This window comes from Alligator sinensis, unplaced genomic scaffold (genome assembly GCF_000455745.1).
Source record: "Alligator sinensis unplaced genomic scaffold, ASM45574v1 scaffold982_1, whole genome shotgun sequence".
NCBI lineage: Eukaryota > Metazoa > Chordata > Crocodylia > Alligatoridae > Alligator > Alligator sinensis.
In genome coordinates, this window is record NW_005842470.1 from 1,165,516 (window position 1) to 1,184,643 (window position 19,128).

A 19,128-nucleotide genomic window follows, 5' to 3' on the forward strand; every position below is an offset into this window, starting at 1 on the left:
TACGGTTCTGCCCTGGGCCCTGGCTGCCTGTCATCATGGCCCTACGATCCTGGCCCCAGCCCTGCCCACCCATTCTGTTCCTGGATGCCACTCCCCACTCATCTGTGGCCCTATCCCATCTGCCTGGCCAAGTGTGTCCTGCCCGTGGGGGTTCCCAGCTCGTCTCCATAGAGACCCTGCCCACTCCGTCCAGCACCCCTGGTAATGGGTGCAGGGCGGACTGGCAGTGACAGCTGGGCAGAATGAGTTACCGCTGCAGGGAAGCTGAGTCCGGCCACTATGTCGCGCCCACCATGTGCCCGGCAGAACCAACTGCGCATGCCATGGCCTTGGTTACTCTCCACAGCAGGTGCAGGTGGGGCTGAGGGACCTGCCGCAGGTTGGACAGAACCTCTTGGTGGGCCAGACTTGGCCCAGGGCCCATATTCTGCCCACCCCAGTCCATACTCAATAGTAGTTATGTGTATATATGGCTGTTTTCCAAGAGACACTTCCTCCCCTACTGTTGAGCCTCTAAGTTCATTTAAAATGGGAAAATAACTTATACTCGATATGAATTCTTATTCAGCTCTTATTCCCTCATCATATCCCCTCCTATTTCCTGATCTTCCGTTAACTTCCTGCCTGACCTCACGGAAATAATGTCACCTCTGTGCCTCAGCCTCCCTATCCATAAAACGGTGAGATATGAAGCTTAACTTTATGCCTGTAAATTCTTTCAGACCAGCTGCTAAATGGGCAAAGTACCTCAATCTCTCACTCTGTAGAGTCACCTTCCCTTCACGCTCTCTCTCACCCATCCACCATTTCATCCCCTTCTCTTACATTTTACTAAACCCCTCTCCCCATGGCTGAAAGAGATGCTGCTCTTAGGCTTTCAGGAGACTAAGCCCACTTCTTCCTGCACGGCCTGTTCTCCGTCTTCCTTAACCAGCAGTCCCCGTGCTCAATGTGCCTCTCTCTCCTTTTCTGTTACCATAGACACAGACAGCAGCGCTAGGGGGAAGGCAAAGGAGCAGGCATTACAGAGGGCTTAGTCTGTGCAAAGATCAAGAGAATCTGTGGCCACAGAGGGGAAATTGGAAGAGGTTAATGTAGGCCACTTAATGCTCCTGAAGAACTCAGCAGGGGTAGAGCTCAAGTCTCCAGGCTCAGCATGGCTCTGGCTGGGTCCTGCAGCTGTACAGACTTCCCCTGCCTTCTGCCGGGGGCTAAAAGATTCTCATGACTGTTTAGAGTGCCTGTGTCATGTCAATGAAATAAGAACAACACGTATGTAAGATTAAAGAACCTGCACTGGAAAACTGGTGGGGCTGCACCTTTATATTCATGAAAGAACCACAAGAAGTTTCAAGAGATTTTCTTCCTGCCTAACTTCTGGTTTTTGCATTAGACATTCAGGTCTTGCCTGCTCTGGTTCCCCTGGAAAATGCTATAGACAGCTGGAAAACTAGTGGGCTTATGATCAAAAATACCATGGAATTAACTTTGATTGACTGCCAATGCAAAATGAAATGAAATATTCAGGCTGTTTAGGGCATTATTTTGTTTAGTCTGGGTTTGTCAAGTGCCTGACAAACATTGGAAGATGTATTCTTAACAAAATAATAAAAAGAAATTCAAGAGCCTAGCACCCTCATTTAAAGGCAAGGAAAGCATTTGTTCCTGTTCCTACAACAGACAGTTCCAAAAACACCAGGTTTGACACTCCTAATATTTTAAAGGCAAAAATAAAAAGAACAAGCACCCCACTCATTTTATTATTAGAACAAAGACAAAAGAGAGGGGAGGGGGAGAAAGCACACATCCATTTTTCCAAACTTCAAGGTCCTTTTTGGATGTTAAAAACCACTTTATCTAGCCCTTGCATCCATAATACAGAGACTTTTTTGCTGTGAGAATCTTCAGTAAAGGCTGAGAGAACAGTGAAACATTCAGATTTATGTAGGTCAAGTTAAAATTAAGCACCAAGTGTAAGACCAGGCACTTTACAATACCAGTATTAACTTATTTTATATGACAAATGAAACAAAGGAGCATTTAACAGTTACGCCTCCAATCAATTACAGAGATTATACCATTTCACACAAACAACCTTTATTCTTTCATCCTGTCAGTATCACCAGTATCCAAAAATACTCCAGGATGAGAAGTAGTAAAGGAAAGAATGGAAGCTGTGTTAATTTAATATGGATTTATGTCCAAGGATACATATGGATTAAGCCTATATAACACAAATAACAATGAATTACTTTCCCTTTTAATATTTTACTGATTTCTCATTCAACAGACTAATATTTTATGTTGGGTACCAAGAGTCCAGAGGAAAATGAATTCAAATTGTAATCTATTTAAGTAAACAAGCTCAATTAAAATCAATACAATAATGTTTAAAGTAGAGGTATATTGGTGCCGTATTGGATCAGCATTGATACAAGGAAAATTAACATTATCAGCTATCAGCTTCTTTGGCCTGTTTAGCCAATAATGTATCGATAAATACAATATGCCTTCTGGCCAGGGCCCCTGGACGCCATTTGCATGAGCATAGTCGAATGTGGCTAGGAATGCAGCCTGACAGTGTACAGAGCAGTGCCCTGCAGGTAAGTCTGTGGAGAGGAAGGGGTGTGGGGGAGGGAAGTGGCATGAGGGGAGTGCAGTTCAAGGCCCCAACAGTAAGGGAAGGAGTGGGGCAGAGGCAGGGGGTGCTGCCCAGCCAGGGTGGTGAATGGGATGCTGGGGCAAGGAGCAGGATGAAGCCGCAGGCAGCTCGTCTGGAGGGTGCAGGGACGGGGGGTTGCACCTCCTGCTGCTGGAGGGGCTGGGGATGCGGCGTGGCCAGCGCGCAACTCCCAGGGCAAAAGGCAGCAGGGAGGACAGCAGCCTGTCTCCACCCTCATCCCACTCAGCTCTGCTCCTAAAAGCATCTCCTGCACTTCAAAATGGTGGCAGCAGTACTTGAACTAAAGTTCATTTGACAAGCTTTAGTTCAAGTACCGCTGCTGCCATTTTTAAGCACCAGAATGCTGATCCCATGGACGATCCACCCACGCCTCTGTCGCACTCCCCTGGTGTCCCATTCACCACCCTGGTAGTGCCCCCAGCCTCAGCTCCAACCCCTGTCCCTGCCGCCCTCCTTTCTTCCCTCACCATGGGTGCCTCGATCTACCCCCCACCCCCCAAACCCCTTCCCCTCCATAGACTTACCTGCAGGGCACTGCTTTGCATGCTCCTGGGCTGTGCTCCTGTAAATCCGTTATCAAATTGGTACCAGCCAATATGCCTGGTGAATAATCGACTATTGGTGCTGGCCAAGAAAATCTCTATTGATGCACCCCTAGTTTAAAGACATACTATATTAAAGAAAAGACTAAAGCCAATACAGTAACCCAATGCTTACCTTATTTTGTTGCCTCCATCCTGGTTACAAACTGGTAGCAGGTCCATTAGAACCTTATAGAAGTATCTCAGAGTAAAGTCAATGCCCATCACCGCCACAGAATGCCCTGAAGACATCTGTGCGCTACAAAGGAAAAAAGAAGAACCAGTAAACTCTGAGGGCAATGTTAGCAATAACTATATACCCTTTACATTGCTGAGTACAGTAGAGGGGAATTGAGGCCTGGAATCCAAACCCTTCAACCTATGAACAACACCAATTCAGATCAGTCACCCAGCAACAAAGTACAGCTCATACCGCATGTGGCTTTGTCAAGTCTAGGACATTTGTTTATTTAATCATTTATTTATTAGATTTATTTGCTGCCCTCCCTAACAAAGGCTCAGGTCACCTTACACCAAGAGAGCAAAACATCTTACAAAACAAAGAACAAGCAAAAGAACAAAGCAAGACAGTTAAACTTATAAAAGCAAGTAGACTATTAAAACTGAAGCATAAAATAATATCTCATCTTAGCCTTGCTTACTAAACCACCATCCAAACAGAAAGGTCTTACAGCACTTCCAGAAGATGTCCAGGCTCACGCTCACATGTTCCAAAGCACCAAGAATGACCTCCCACACGTTTTCACTAAGGGGGCTTGGGCAGCGCTACCTGCTGGAGGTTGTTCTCAGCTGAGCGCAGGAATCATAACAGGCCATAAGGGAGAAGGTGGTTCCTTAGTTCTTTGCTGGAAAGCCAAAGGCTTACGCTTTGTGATGAAGTAATTTAGGCATGGAGCCGAAGCCAGTAGTTATTCATTTTCATTAATGTAGAACAATGGGAGTTAGGGTTAAAAACTCTGTAAAACAAGGAACAAAAACTCCCTTGCATCATTCTTCACAGTCCTTAGCCCCTCTTTGGCAGCTACAGGGTGAACCCAGCTGCTTTCAGGAGGATGTAGATTAAAGTACCAGAATCTTTTCAGGTTCTGGGGAACCGGGTGGCCTTCAGCCTTCTTATGAAAATTATTTCTTGGGTTTTTTAACCCTTTAATGAGAAGAAAGGGAATATAAACCCATGTAGAGAATTCATTAAACCTCAGTTAACCACAGAGTGGTCATTTCGTAGTCTGAACAACAATCTCTATATATCTACATCATTTTTTCCTCACCCAAAGCCTTGTCTTTATTACAAATCTAGATTAAGTCTTCACAGTGTAATCTCTTCTAGTGTAAAGAGAGGTTGCCCTCCTCTGGTCAGGACTGATATTTATTCCTTCAAATGGAAAGGGAATTACAGAGCAGTGGTGTCTTCAGGTGCATTTTTCTACCTTTCACTCTCTCTTTACTCTGTTATGCAATTCTTCAAACCTCTCTTGTGCAAAGGACATTTCACATCTCTGAAAATAATAGCCTAGGCACAAACTCATCAGGGTCTGGTCTACACTGAAAAATTACCCTGCTAGAAGTAGCACAGTATTAAACATGCGGAAGTAAAAGCTGTCAAATTAAACATCCTGTCAGTTGCTCATAGTTACCCTTAAGGTGAGACTTCAGGTTAAACACAACCAGCTGATCTGAAGATAAACATGACAAGTCCTCTCTACATTTGCATATAAAACCATGCTCATTAACACATGGTTGGACACAATGACATTTCCAAATGTAGACAAGTCGCGGTTTGGCACAGTCATGACTATTTAAATTTAGGAAGAAAGCAGGTTCTTCAGGTTTTGAGGAAGGTTGAGAGGAGCAGCAGCAGCAGGAGCAAGAGCTGCTGTGAATTATAATATCCTGTCCGTACAGGGAGGTCTGCTGGTGTCCCTATTTCACTCAGCAGCTCAAGACTACGCATATTGTTACCTTAGCAACTGACACATCAAAGACCTACCAAACGCAATCTCGGGTGAATGTGCTGAAATCTTTCCACACCAGTGCTAGGAAGGCAAAGAGCTCTTTTTCCTCAACCATTTGTTTTCAATATTCTACCATGTTGTTTCTCCCTGCAACTATTTAATATTCCCAAGAGTCCTTGGGGCAGAGTCACAGTTTTGGGGTTTGGTTAGAAAGTTCAGAGAAAACCAAAACACTGTCTCAGGGACCCGGTGTATTTACAGGGCTCGTGTTTTGCCCAAGGAGCACAAGCCAGAGGAGGCTCTAGCCATGTTCCTATTATGCAACTGAGGGGCCTGAAAGATTCAAACAAAACTATGTCAATGGGACATCACTGATTATTTGAAAGTGCCTAGTTCTGGCAAATTATCGGGGTAGCTCAAAGGGACTTTAAACGTCCTGTGCAAAGGCTCTCCAGCTAGGATACAAACCCTCCCAGGCAGGATTTTACCATTATGGACCAGATTTCCATACTGATTAGTGAGTGTAAACAGCCCAACCACTTTCAAGAGCCTGATCAGCCACAATGTGGTTGTCTGTAAGGAACAGGACTAGAGTGGTTTCACCCAGTCCCATTTCCCCATCTCCAACTCTTCCAGCCACTGTCTGCCTTGGCAAAGAAGCCTCTTCAGACCAACGCGGGGATGTAACAAGAGTGAGCAATACCGTGCCTCAAGGCAACCATACCACCAGTATGCTCTCATGCAACAGGGTATGTGGACTACAGTTTCCCATGGAAAACACACCATGGCTAAGTACAGACAATCTAAAAGCCAGCGGCTGAATTGATTCAACCTTCGTGGGTCAGTCTAACCTGCACAGATTGAACCAATAAGCAAGTGAACAGACATTCACTTTTGAAACCAGAAAGGCAGCCAGACCCCTTCAGTGGCCCATACCAGTAGCTGGGGGGCAATACAGCATGCCTCCCAGCTTTCCGGCCACCACCAAAGGAATCCAAATGCAGCCAAGCAGGACTTATTCTTGATTGGCTGCCCACCACATGCCCCCGCAAACCCTTGCATGCCCCTCCCCCGCCATGCCAAGAGGGGAACAATCCCTCTATCCTGGGGCTGGCTGGGGTCCTCAGCTTCAGAGACCATTCTCCATTAGCTCTGGTGCAGAGAAGGGATTCCCCACCTTGTTAACAGACTTAATATTAGACTTTAGGGTAGGGGAGAAAAAACCCCCTGCACCAGACCCCCACCTGGGTGCTGCCCCATGCACATGAGAGGGGGGTGTGGGGGAGAGGGGGAAAGCCCAAAGAGGGAGCTTTACTGCCCATTTCTGCCTGGAGCCAGGAGCAATTCCCTTAGCCATGTCCCCTGATCCTGGCTTACTCAGGGAGGAGGGGGTGGGCCGGGGTCTGCCTGTGGGGGAGGAAGACGGGGCAGGGTGTGGGTCTGCCTGGCAGAGGCAGTGACGGGGGGGTGGGAAGCCCTCGGAAGCTTTCCCCCCACTTGAGCAGGGTGTGTGTAGCCAGGTCCCAGCCCAACTGGCTGACTATGAAGGGGGTGGGGGGAGGTTAAAATCCCACCCTGGCCCACACCGACCCCAGCTGGGGTCTGCCTAGTGGGGGAGGGAGGAAGAGGGCAAGGATGGGAAGCCTTTGGAGGCTTTTCCCCCCCCCCTCACTTGAGCAGAGTGGGAGCGTGGCCAAGCCCTGGCCTAACCAGGCCAGCTGAGTATGACAGGAGGGGAATGGAGGGGAGGCTAAACCCCCACCCTGGCCCGCACTGACCTCAGGCAGGGTCTGCCTGCCAGGGGTGAGGAGTGGGGGCAGGAAGACTTCAGAGGCTTTCCTCTGCTCCCTGTTCAAGCTTCTCCCCCTCCACCCCCAAGGCTGGGTTTGGTCTGGGCCAGGGTGGGGGTTTAACCTCCCCCCCTACTTGCATCATACTCAGCCAGCTTGGGCACCCCAGGGCCTGGCCATGGCCTCCTCTGCTTGAGTGGAGGGGGGGAAAGCCTCTGAGGGCTTCCTGCTCCCTCAGGCAGTCCCCAGCTGGAGTCAGTGCAGGCCAGGGAGGGGGTTACACCAGCCCCTTCCACCATACTCAACTAGCTGGTCCAGGGCCTGGTCACGCCTCTACTCTCTGCTCAAGCAGGGGGGAGGGGAAAGCCTCTGAGGGCTTCCCACCATCCCCTGGTGCCAGGTAGACCCCACTGGGGTCCAGTGCTAGGTTTTCCCCCCCTCCCCACACCCTTCTCTGCCAGTTGGAGCAGTGACATTGCTCTGGCTGGGAGCAGAAGGGCAGGGCAGACACTGCTCTTCTGGAGCAGACAGCACAGCACGGCTGAGGGATGCAAAGCATCCTGCGATGCTGGGACACAGAGTTAACTTGAGTTGGGAGCGGACTTGGGACCGAAGTTCCATACATGGGTTTGATCTAAATCAGTTAAGGCTGATACTACATCCAACCAGGTTTATCTTAAACCCGTTTTGAAAGCAGTTTACGTGCAATGAACTTGTGTTTTGTTACACATTTACACTGGTTTCTGATCACAAACTGGTTTATGTGTAACTTCTATATGGAAGAACACGCTCATTTAAATTAATAGCATTTTGATTCCCTTTCTTTTCTTCTTTTTTTTTTTTTTTTTTTTTTTTTTTTTAAATAAAAAGTTTTATCTGTGAAGACAAGAGTAAAAATGTCAATGCCTAAATCCTGGAGACAATGATGTTAGCACAGCTGGGATGCAAAATGTAGTGGTTTCTTTGCTTGCACTGCAGATGCTGACCACCTGGAAACTTTTTATCCATACAAAAAAGCAGATTCATCAGCTCTACTGAATTATAAAGCCTGTTTGCACAAAATCCACCTGTCTGTATTCAGGTTCTTCTACAGCACATGTACCCGGGCCCGAAGTTTCGAAACAAGGCGAGTAGTGTGCCCTGCATAGAATTCCACTGGTGCATAAAGCATACATTTGAGTTTGGGGCCGGGGGTGCAAAAATCTGTGGAAGCATGAGTAAATATCCAAAAATAACTGAGAATTCAACGTGAGCAAAAAAAAAAAGTTATTTGCATTCTCAAAAATGTTAGCCTGGACAATGAAAATCAGCTGGCTGGTTTCACTTTTATAAGTCTCTTGGCAATTGCGCTTCCTGGTAATGTGATCCTATACTATTTGAGGCTCAAACACAGAGAGGACCACTGGAAGAAGGGACCAAGCAAACAACTGTTTTAAAATGTAACATTTGTGGCTTGCTAATTTTTTTAAACTCAGAATTTGGGGGCCTAATATACATGATGTTATTCTTTTGATCCAGCAGCATTCAGATGAGCAGTGAGAACAGCATCTATTTAAGTGCTCCTTAAAACAATCCAAATTCTTTTTGCTAGACACAAATAAGAATTTTGATAAATCTCAGCAAGCAGCCAACAGATTTCCATCCTCAGAAAAGACACTACACTCTTCAATGAGTTCCTTTGTGAAAAGCTCCACAGAGTTATGCAGTTCAGCCTTATACTCCATTCAAGAAAGGTGGGCAGATGTTTTGTAGTGGAAAATAAGAAGTCTGCATATTTTTGTAGGAGGATTTAGAGCATCCCTTGACTTTGTAGTGCTTAGACACAGCAGTGTCCCTAGCGTCCCAGCTCAGAGCTGGCCTTTTGAACTGTGTTTCAGTTTGCCAGACTGAGGCTAGAAACCACATTCTTAAAGCTGGGAAGTTAGCTGGAGCGTGCACAGCAGGGAGCTGGCCAATGAAAATGTTGGAACAGATTCCTCATACAAACCAAAATGAGCAGCTAATATTTCTGAAATATTACAGTGTCTGTAACAGGAAAATTTAGTAGGTGTTTTACAGGCAGCATGCTGTACAAATGAAAACCAAGCCCTTTAAACACTGTCTGTCCTAATCTGATGGAATCTCTCCATTTGGTTGGATGTCTGCCCTGAAGACAAATTTTTTAAGCCATATGGTCTCTGAATAAAGGATTATTTCAATATTTGAATAGCTTTATTAAGGGAGGGGGGAAAAGAATAAATACCTTATTCTTTTCAGAGGCTCCTGACGGTAACAGAAGTACACATGCAACAATGAATTTCAGCTATAGAAACTATACTAAGAGTAAGTGAAATGCATTCTGAACATTTTCCCTGCATGGGAAGGGCTGCATTAGAAATCACTGAAGATTCATCAAGAAAATAATATGCTACTTCTTCCTACGTTGGGATGGCATCTCCCTAACTATGGGTAGCATTCTTATTTCACAAAAGGTGCTTCTGTTATGGGCTTCCTATCTAGTTGCTGTTTCTTCCAATATTAATATAAATTCTTCTGCACAAAATGGAGGAACTTAAGTTTTCAATGGCATGGACCAGGGGCTCTCAAATTTCCTCACAGCATGGAAAGCACTTTAGTAAATAGTGTCTTCTGGAGTTAACTTCCCCATTTGCAATTGTGGAGATATTTTTATCCAGTGCTGAGAGGGAAAAGTTAACAGTCACTTACTCAAGAAAAGGAGTTTCTGGAAATTGTCTTACCAGACATTTACTGTTAACACGTCCTTAACATCACTTGATTTGTGTCCACATAGAAACAAATTATTTGGACACCCTTTTTCATTTCATTTTTCTCTTCATCTTTGTTCAGCAGTCTACCCCTCCTGATGCCCTTTTTCTTTTCCTATAGTACAGACTTTCTTGTAGAAACAGGTAGAAATGAGAAGCCAGCACCAAGGGCTTGGCTTCCTGGAGTCGCTAGCAGATGCTCCATAAAATGAAGTTTGGGTATTATAGCAGAGACAAGGGGTGCCCAGATAATGTGCGCAGCATTGCCCACCCACAGAACACTTGAAATAAAATGACAAAGGAAGTTAAGAATGTAAGTTACAATGACCTGGAAATATAGTAGAATTGAAGCAACTGAAGAAAAAGAAGAATGTTCTTAACCATGGGGCATTTAAAGATCTTCAGTGACACAAGCCATCTAACAGGTACATTACAATGGCACATTTGTATGAAATCTAGTTGCTCTTTTGCCCTTGACCCACAATATAATGCATAAGCTCCATGACAAACTGGCCGTAACATTTACTATGAGCACTAACAAATCTCCTCCCATGTATAAAGCAAAAGAATGTATATAGCCATGACCTGGTATCCAGGTGATGGGTCATTCATGCCGAAACGTCCTTCCCAAACTTACTTGCTTTCTTGAATATGGGCGGACAATTGAACACACTCTAGAACAGGGGTGGGCAATTATTTGGGCCTGTGGGCCATGTAGGGAGTTTTGGTGAGCTATCGTGGGCTGGGTCAGCACCCTTCCCTACCCCCAGCTCACCAAAGCTCCCTAAGTGGCCCTCACGCATGGCTGGGAGGGACATCCGTGAACAGGATGGGCAGGTGAGACTGGGCTCACAAGGCAGGATCATGGGGTGGTGACAGCGTGGGGCCAGGGCAGAGCTGTGATTTGCTGCCTGCACTAATCTGCGACTAGGATACGAATTACGGGGGAGCTTGTAGGGGCTGAGCCCTCCTGTAAGCTTTGAAAATCATAACCGGAAGGGGGGGTAGTCTTGATCAGATTGCTCCTTCCAATGCACCAGTTTATTTTTTTTTCCTGCAGACCTCCCGCAAGAGTCAAAGTATAATTGAACCCTCCCTGTGACAGGCACCAGTTCTGTGAGAATGGGGACGTGGGGAGCAGATCATAGCTCAGTCCTGGGCCTTGGCCCGATGCTGTCACTGCCCCAAGATCCTGGCCACCCGCAACCCCATCCCATCTGTCTGGCTGCACACCCTGCCCATGGAGGTCCCATGATTGCAGGATGGTGACAGTGTGGGGCCAGAACCAAGGTCAGGGCTGAGGCCGGGGCCCTGATCCGCTGCCCACGCACCCCTGCCCCACGCCGTCATCATCACCCTTTGATCCTGGGATCTTCATGAAGACTGGCTGCGACCCACGCGGGCAGGGTGGACAGCCAGGCAGATGGGATGGGTCCACAGGCAGATGGGCAGCTGTGTCTGGGGCCAGGTCTGGGATCTTGGGGCAGTGATAGCCTAGGACTGAGGCCCAGGGCAGAACTGCAATCCACTCTCTGCATGCTCCTTCCTGCAGAACCTGCGCCCATCACAGGGCCATGTGGGAGTGGAGCACGGGTCTGCCCTGGCCCGAGCCCCAAAAAAGCAAGCAGAAAAACAGCATACAACAAATGACAGAGAGATTTCCAAGTCCAAATCAAGGGGAAATAAATGTAACTAACACACATAGAATGAATAGAACAAAAAGACAGGTTGATTTACTTTGCATCCTCGTCTAAAGTCTGGTGGCGTAACAAACACTAACAATGGTGATGGAAGCTGCTTGATGAAAAAAAAGGTGCTTCCCCCACCATTTCATCCACATTTTGTGTACATCAACACTCCAGTCAGTCACCCAGCAACATGTTCACACCCTAGAGCCTTTGTGCAAGTTGCTCTTTTTACTTAGGTCCTGATATGCCCCAAGAAGGCAAATCTATGCCACTTCACATGAGAATGGATTTTTCACATCCAGAGCTTTGATGAAAGAAATATTTCCACTGCTTTTACGCAAGTTCCTTCCAATTGATTGGCAGCTCTGCTGGAGCAAGCACTATGGTTCCTTAAATGCGTGGCGTAGCTTCACAGATTGCAATAGACTATGACATCTTTAAAAGTCAATTTAGAGTATTTTGTATTGGCAGAACGCTGTGATTTACCTGGAAGAATGAACTGTGTGGCTGATTGTAACAACATAACCAGCTCCTCCAACATCTAAGTAGGGGCCAGTGAAAGTAATAAGGCCTGGATTAGCTACTGCATGCAAGTACCTAGAAGAGACCAAAATAAATGTAATGCATTAGTGACAAAGAGTGATATCAAATGGGAAAAACTATGGCTCTAATTCTGCAAAGACTTTGATATGGGCTTAACTTTACCCACTGTAAACAGTGCTGTAAAGCAGTTCACAATGACTGAAAGTAAGCAACTGCAGGATCAAAGCCCAGTACAGTCTACTGACCAATACTCCTGTTTCTCAACATGAGCAATCACATTAAGATATTCTGTATAAAATAGTCATATTTTATTGTTAAAACCATTTCAGAGTATTGTAGTCCTATTTTATTTTTAATAGTGATTGATTTAAAACAAGCTGAGTCTCATATTGTTGAACAAAAAGTGCCTACATTCACTGCACAGAAAATTCTAGAGTAAGCACTTCTGCAACCATAACTCCACCTGTGCAAACTTATCAAGTTGTTTGAAAATGGTGAGCAGTATGTACTTGAAGGCTGCTATCAATTTAGACACCCACACACAAATCCAGATTTCCTCCCTACTGTTGTTGTAAGTAGTGTCTATCAGTACTTTAACTACAAACATTTCCTATCTTTCCAATTAATTTATTTGCACACAATTGTGTAGGCAGTTTCACTGGTTTCTGTTTTGCAGCTTCTTTTATTACTAGTGTGAGCTTCCCCAACCAAAAGGAGGGAATAGAAGAGGGAAAACAATAGGAAAATGTGAATATAAACCCCATGAAAACTGGCAGGCATATCCAAAGAAGGTGTAAAAAACTACTCTGAAATCCTTTTTTTTGGATCTGAAGATGACAGTCCTGAGTATTAACATCTAGAGAGGAGTGGTGGCAGTGAGGGCTGATCCATGTATGCATACATACACACACATTTTTTTAAATAAAAGGGGGAAAAGGTTGAATAACATTACTTTGTAATCCAGACTCAAAACACATCTATCCAATTATGAAAAAAGCAAAATTACAGCAAAATTATTCCTAGTATCTGACAGCAAAAATGTAAACAGTTGAACTGGAGAGAGAGGAAAAAGTCTTGAAGGAAGGTGAGAACACAGATCAAAAGCTATGTTAATTATTTTTCAGGGAGATGCGGAGTGGAAGAGCTCTTGAAGTGGCAAAGCCACAAGTGATTTAGAGCCTGAGTGATTTAGCCAGAGGATAGGAATCCTAAATTTGCTTACATACCCCACTCTCTTACTTGCTTGGTGCAGCACCACCTGGCTGGCTAATTTAACAAACAAAACACATTCACACCTCTCATGGGTCAACATTTAATCTGTAATATATACAAGCATTTTCCTAAATCATATGCTAGTGCATAATAATGACTAGCTGCTATTAAGCCAGAAAATTCCCATTTGGAATTACATCAGGAAATCCATTGTAAACAAATGCCACTGTGTAAAATATTAACAACAAAGAATACTATAAGGGCTGTAATTAATATTTAGAGACAAATAAATTAAACCGTAATGGGTCAAAAGGGTACAACATGGACAGTGGTGTTTATCTGTATATATTTAATATTCATGTGTGCTGAACAGAGAGGTGTAAAACAGAGGCTGTCACCTCAAAAAAAAAGAAGTTGAACTTGTCGCCAATTTAGGTCCTGGTTAAATATACTAAACACTATATATTTTACTGACCCCATAAGCATATTCTTTATCTTGCCTTAACAAATATGGTCTTTACATGAATCCTATACAAAGTATTTTCTCTTGTGTAATATCACCCTCCACGATTTTCCAAACCTTTGATAATGGAACCCTAAAACTCACCATTGTCTCCTAGTGGGATCAAATGCTTTGTCCATGAGAGAACCAGGATAAATTCTGAGCACCCCATTGGGCGTTGCTATGTAACGGCGGACAATGTAACTGTTCAAGCTACTCATTTCCATTTGTGTCATCCATTCATCTGTGACGTGACTGGTAGCCATTACTTCATTTCTGACAGAGAACTGCAAAACAAAGACAAACCTAGCAGGGTTCCTTTAAGGCTTGCCTGAAAAGATAATAACCTGCTTGCAGGGTTTCCTAAAGACCTATCAGAGATCATCTAAACCCAATTACTTGTTTAAAATCTTCTCACACTAGATGGATCTAGCAAATTCCAAGTAAAGAAAAAGCTTATTATAATGAAATATTGCTGTCATTATCTACACAGCTTTTAACATTTGCTTTTAACTGCAGGTGAATATAAATACTGCTCCACTTAAAACAAACCCAAGTTTTCTCATTTAAATGCAAAAAAGCACAAAGGTATCCCCCTCCAGCTCGGTGTTTATTACAATTCTGATTTTCATATTGTTCATTCTAACAATAGTTTGTAAATGTTATTCCTGAGGAAAGGGGGCCTCTAGTTTCTGAGCCTCTTCCCCTCTGCATTTCTCTACCAGCCTTGAAGTCCCCATCCACCCAGCTGAGAAGGGGATAGGATTCCTTTTCAAGCTAGTTAACATGGCTTTTCTAGGCTAGAATCGTTCCTATTGTGGCTCTCAGCACCAAGAGAATGAGATGAAAATCTTAACGTCCCACATGCTCAACACTCCTATGCCCCAAGAGACCAGTCCAAAGGACATATATGAAATTAGACTAGCATGGTAACCAATATAGAGAAAGTAATTCAAATAAATTGCATACTTTAAGTCCAGGATTAGCAATAAGCCGGGTGTTGTCACTGAGGTATGCTGTGTAGTGTTCCACCATCCGTTTCGTCTCAGGTTGGCTCAGATGTTCGTAAGGAGAAGAAAAGCTACCAGCAGATAGCATGACTGTAGGACTTTCTAAAATAACAAAATGCTATATGACTAAAGACAAAGCACAATGTTCAATGCACAGTAAATTTTAAAGCATCTTGGAACACTATCTGATCTGAAATCCTGGCTCAGTCTATGGACAATGCCAGATGTTTAGGAGGAAACAACACCTGACAGAGGTATACTGACAGTGTTACAGTATTACAGTTATTTTCTTCCTATTCCCAGCTGATGATCCATTCATGATCTGAAGCATGAGGATTATCATCCCAGTATGAGAGTACTTTTGAGCACAGATCATTAAGTTCCACATTCTTCATTGAAACACTTCTTAAGAAGTACAAATGCCACAAAAAGGCAGGTGAAAAGTGTCTAAGTCCTACTCAAAGTCTCAATACCCTCTGAAATTTTTTTAGGGTATAAAAACTAGGCCACAATTCCACAGGACAAGGCACCAAGCACTATACTACTCCTAACATGCAAACTAGCTCATTCAGAGCTAGCTTAGGTATCCCTGACACAACACTGCTCTGTGCCCAAAAAGTAGACATACTTTTTGTTGCCCCCTACCCCAGGGAAGAACGAGAGTTGGGAGGAAAAACTAGGAGTTTAACCGTTTGGTGTTAGATGGGACAGTACAGAAGCATGGGAAAATCTATGCGCTTTAAGATCATTAATACAGGGAAAGATACAAAAACAGAAGTCTGACAAAACTGATGGAAGGAGTCTGCTGACAGCTGTGGTTGGGGGGTGATCGCAAGCAATTAGAGTACTCGGGCAGGTGTTTTTCCAGTGAACAAAACCTGGGATATTAAAGATGAACAGAAAAGTAGATGGTGCAAGGCCCGTAAAGCTGATAAACGTGTCTTTTCTTGTACACTTTATAAGGAAAAAGAGATTATGGCAATGTATTTTGTTTTTTCTCTGTGTACAATGGTCCCCCATAAGGAAGAAATTCCCAGTACCTTTCTGAGCAATGAAAAAGTTCTCTCCTTCCCCAAATCATTGCATAGCTAGCAGCCATATCTACCTCAATTATTACTTAAACTTCTGTAGTATTTTCATTTACCAGAGTAGTCTGAGCCACTTATATTTTTGTTTTCATGGAGTTTTTCTTTTGCCTCCGTCTTAATTGTTTCTGCTATATGCTAATAAGAGATAACTGAAACTGGATGCTACATTGAAGATGAGGACTTTTTTTTTTTTTAATTAATGACAATAACAGTTTCCATCTCATCTTACTCTTCCACAACATGACCCAAGATCTTATTTGCTGTTTGCTGCGGCATTCAATGAAGAGGTGTCGTTGCTGAATTGTCCTCCGTGAAACCTACCCATTTTGTCATGTAGGATTAAAATTAATTCACAATTCTGTTTAGCATTAGTGTAAAATGTAGAGAAGAATCAATTTGAAACACAAAAATGTCCTTCTTAAAAAGATTCAAAATTGTTCTCGCTCTTTCTACATATTAAAACTTTTTATTATAATCCGATTCTGAGGCCAACTTCTCTTTCTATAACATCTGCTCAACTACTGACATCAGCAGGGTTGATTAAAATAATTTTAAACCACAGAAAAGAGACATATCCTTTTTGGGGGCAACATGCCACTGAACTCAGAATTTTATTTAGGTTCAAAAGGTCTGGAAACTCTCACATGAAAAAGAATTTAAAGATTATTAAAATTCTGATTTCCATCAGTTTTAGCTTCTGACTGCTTCACATGGAATGATGCTATTAAATATTTATGGCTGTGAAAAATCTGCATAAATCCAATGTCAACAGGATATAGCATGACTGGCAAGAACTTTGTTATTTTCATGTTCTCACTAATGATTTGCACGAAAGCAACAGAATGAAAATAAATTTGAAATTAGATTTGACATTTTTAGTTCCTACCTGCCCTCTATTCTGAAAACTAAACTGCATAACTTTCTCTAGCATATACATACTAACACGAGCACGCCAAATAAAATTAATGGGAGTACTTATGAAAATACCCCCCAATGTAAGGGTTCCAGTTTAGAGAAGCATGTAAAGGTACAAAAAAGTAACATCAGGTAAGAGACTTCCCTCAAAACAAGTCGTTCATAAGAAACAAAAACATTTTAATAGGATTTTAGTGGAAAATGTTTGCATTTCTTCCTCAGCTATATGAAAATATATGAAATCTGAATATGAACAGCGGGATTTCTTACCTAATGTTGCCAGCTGCTTGAAGTGCAGACAGGCATTGGGCTGGCCCAGCAGATCCAGGCGATGATACAGCAGCTTGCTACTAGGGACAGTGTTGAGATTCTTGAGCTGTTTAACTGGTATTTCTGGCTGAATCACCACTACACACAGAATGAAGGATGTGTCCTGAACCTCAAAAACGAGAATAAGACAACAAAGTTAGACTAAAAACTAATCTTGATTTATTTCTTATTCCCTACAAATTTTCTCTTTCTTCTTCAATTTTCTCTCATTTCCCCTACTCTGGAACCTGGCACCCCACTAATCCATACTCTCAAGTAGCCTATTCTGTCTTCCTAAAATTAATCACCTCTACAGTTTCCTCACAATTAGTGAGTAAGGACATAATCCTCAACAGGGAATTGTGTGGGCAGGCTCTACATGAGTACAAGGTCTAAAAACAGCAGTGGCTCTGTTCACACATGTACTTTGATCAATTATCCCCAGTTTATTAAAGCTATCGATCTAGGCATAAAAGATTTCTTCAAAGTGGAAGCTCAGCTTAGATCTTCTGTTTTCAGTTTTTTAAATATATCAATAGTTTTGTTTTTTTCTCTCAGTTTGCACAGACATCTAATGCTCTTACGTAGATACTGATAATGGACTAGAACGTTATTTCCAGTTAGGAAAATTCTGTCAAACTAAACAAATAATACTGTGACAATATCATTACTACCACATGTCTATATTGGACGTGTTACTTGCTTGGCTGGTTTGCATCCTGCTAAAGTGCATCAGGTTAAGAAAATGTGGGACTAGTGTAACTAAGCTATTCGACCACCTAACATACAACCTTTTAACATTGCAAAATTTATTTCTGTTACATGATGATAGGTTTGATCTCTTAAAGTTGCTCAGCATAATCTCTTAGGTTAGATTTAAATTGATACAGTGAAATGATCCATAAGTACCTGTTAAGTTTGTTGATACAACGTAGTTAGCCAATTAGTCTTGGCAGCAGCAAAATTTGCTTGGATAATATTTAGTTGTAAATGTCATGTTATTCTCTTGGTCAAGATAAGCATTAAGATTTGTTCACAAATTAAGTCAGAAAGCAAAGAGCTGCTAAAATCTTTTATTTCCCTGCTACTGGGTAAAAGAACTGCTCTTTCCTTATGGTAATGATACTGGTCTACCAAATCCTTTCACTAAATATGATCTGTTTAGCGATTACAGCAGAATTTAAAAGGTACAAACCTCCATTCCATTTGAATTGATTTTACTCTGGAAAGTCTAATGACTAGAAATTCTTCTAGATTATACACAGATTTTTCAGGCCCTGAGGCTTGTACGTGGAAATATTTTTCTTTAGTTGATGTTGAGAGAGTTTTACAAGTTATTGCGCTCTTCTTGTGTAGTTCACAAAATATTTATGGGACAAAGTTCCAAATGTTAAAATAAAATACACAGGGACAGGTGGTTGTGTGTCATGTCCTGTGTTTTACACTACAGGTGCATGACTTATCCAGATGCAACACAGGGAACATTTATATAACAAACTATCATTTGAGAAAAATTTCAAATGGTCAAGTTCTTAAATGGTTAGACTGCAAGTAATGTCATTAACAGTTCTTTCTGGCTAGGGAAACAAGTTTCACATAAACTGGTTTAAGTGATCAGAAACTGGTTTAAACCTGTAACAGAACATAAATTCAGTGCACATAAACCAGTTTCAAAATGACTGAAACCGGTTTAAGATAAACCTGGTTGAATCAGACTTAACTGATTTGGGTCAAACCGGTTTATGCAACTTCTGTCCCAGGCCCTGGTTTAAGTTAAATCCGAGTCCTCCAGTATCCCAGCATAGTCTGCAGCCCTAGGGTGGGCTGGGCAGTCTGTTCCAGTCCAGCAGGGTTGGCCCTGCCCCTGTTCCCCCTAACTGGGGCATTATCACTGCTCTAGCTGACTGAGAAAAGGGTGAGGATGGGAAACCCTGCTCTGGAGTGCTGCCGGGTCTGCCTGGCAAGGGGGCAGCAGACCTTGTTAGGTGCCCCAGCCCCCTACCCCTTGCTGCTCCAGCGGCAGGAGCGAGGGTGGGGCCAGGCCCCAATAGCTTGAGGGGAAGTGGGGG

The 19,128-nt window shown here is 43.3% G+C and overlaps 1 protein-coding gene across 3 annotated transcripts in view; it reads right to left on the reverse strand.

Moving 5' to 3' along the window:
• CACHD1 (cache domain containing 1) overlaps positions 1-19,128 on the reverse strand; it is a 91,296-nt gene that overhangs the window by 16,634 nt on the left and 55,534 nt on the right. For all 3 annotated transcript variants that reach the window (XM_025212544.1, XM_014523293.2, XM_025212543.1), the window contains 5 exons: positions 17,021-17,189; positions 14,707-14,849; positions 13,843-14,024; positions 11,967-12,077; positions 3,401-3,523 (listed from right to left, as the gene is read on the reverse strand). In XM_025212544.1, coding sequence (XP_025068329.1) covers positions 3,401-3,523; positions 11,967-12,077; positions 13,843-14,024; positions 14,707-14,849; positions 17,021-17,189 — 728 coding nt within the window. The remainder of the gene's footprint in view (positions 1-3,400; positions 3,524-11,966; positions 12,078-13,842; positions 14,025-14,706; positions 14,850-17,020; positions 17,190-19,128) is intronic.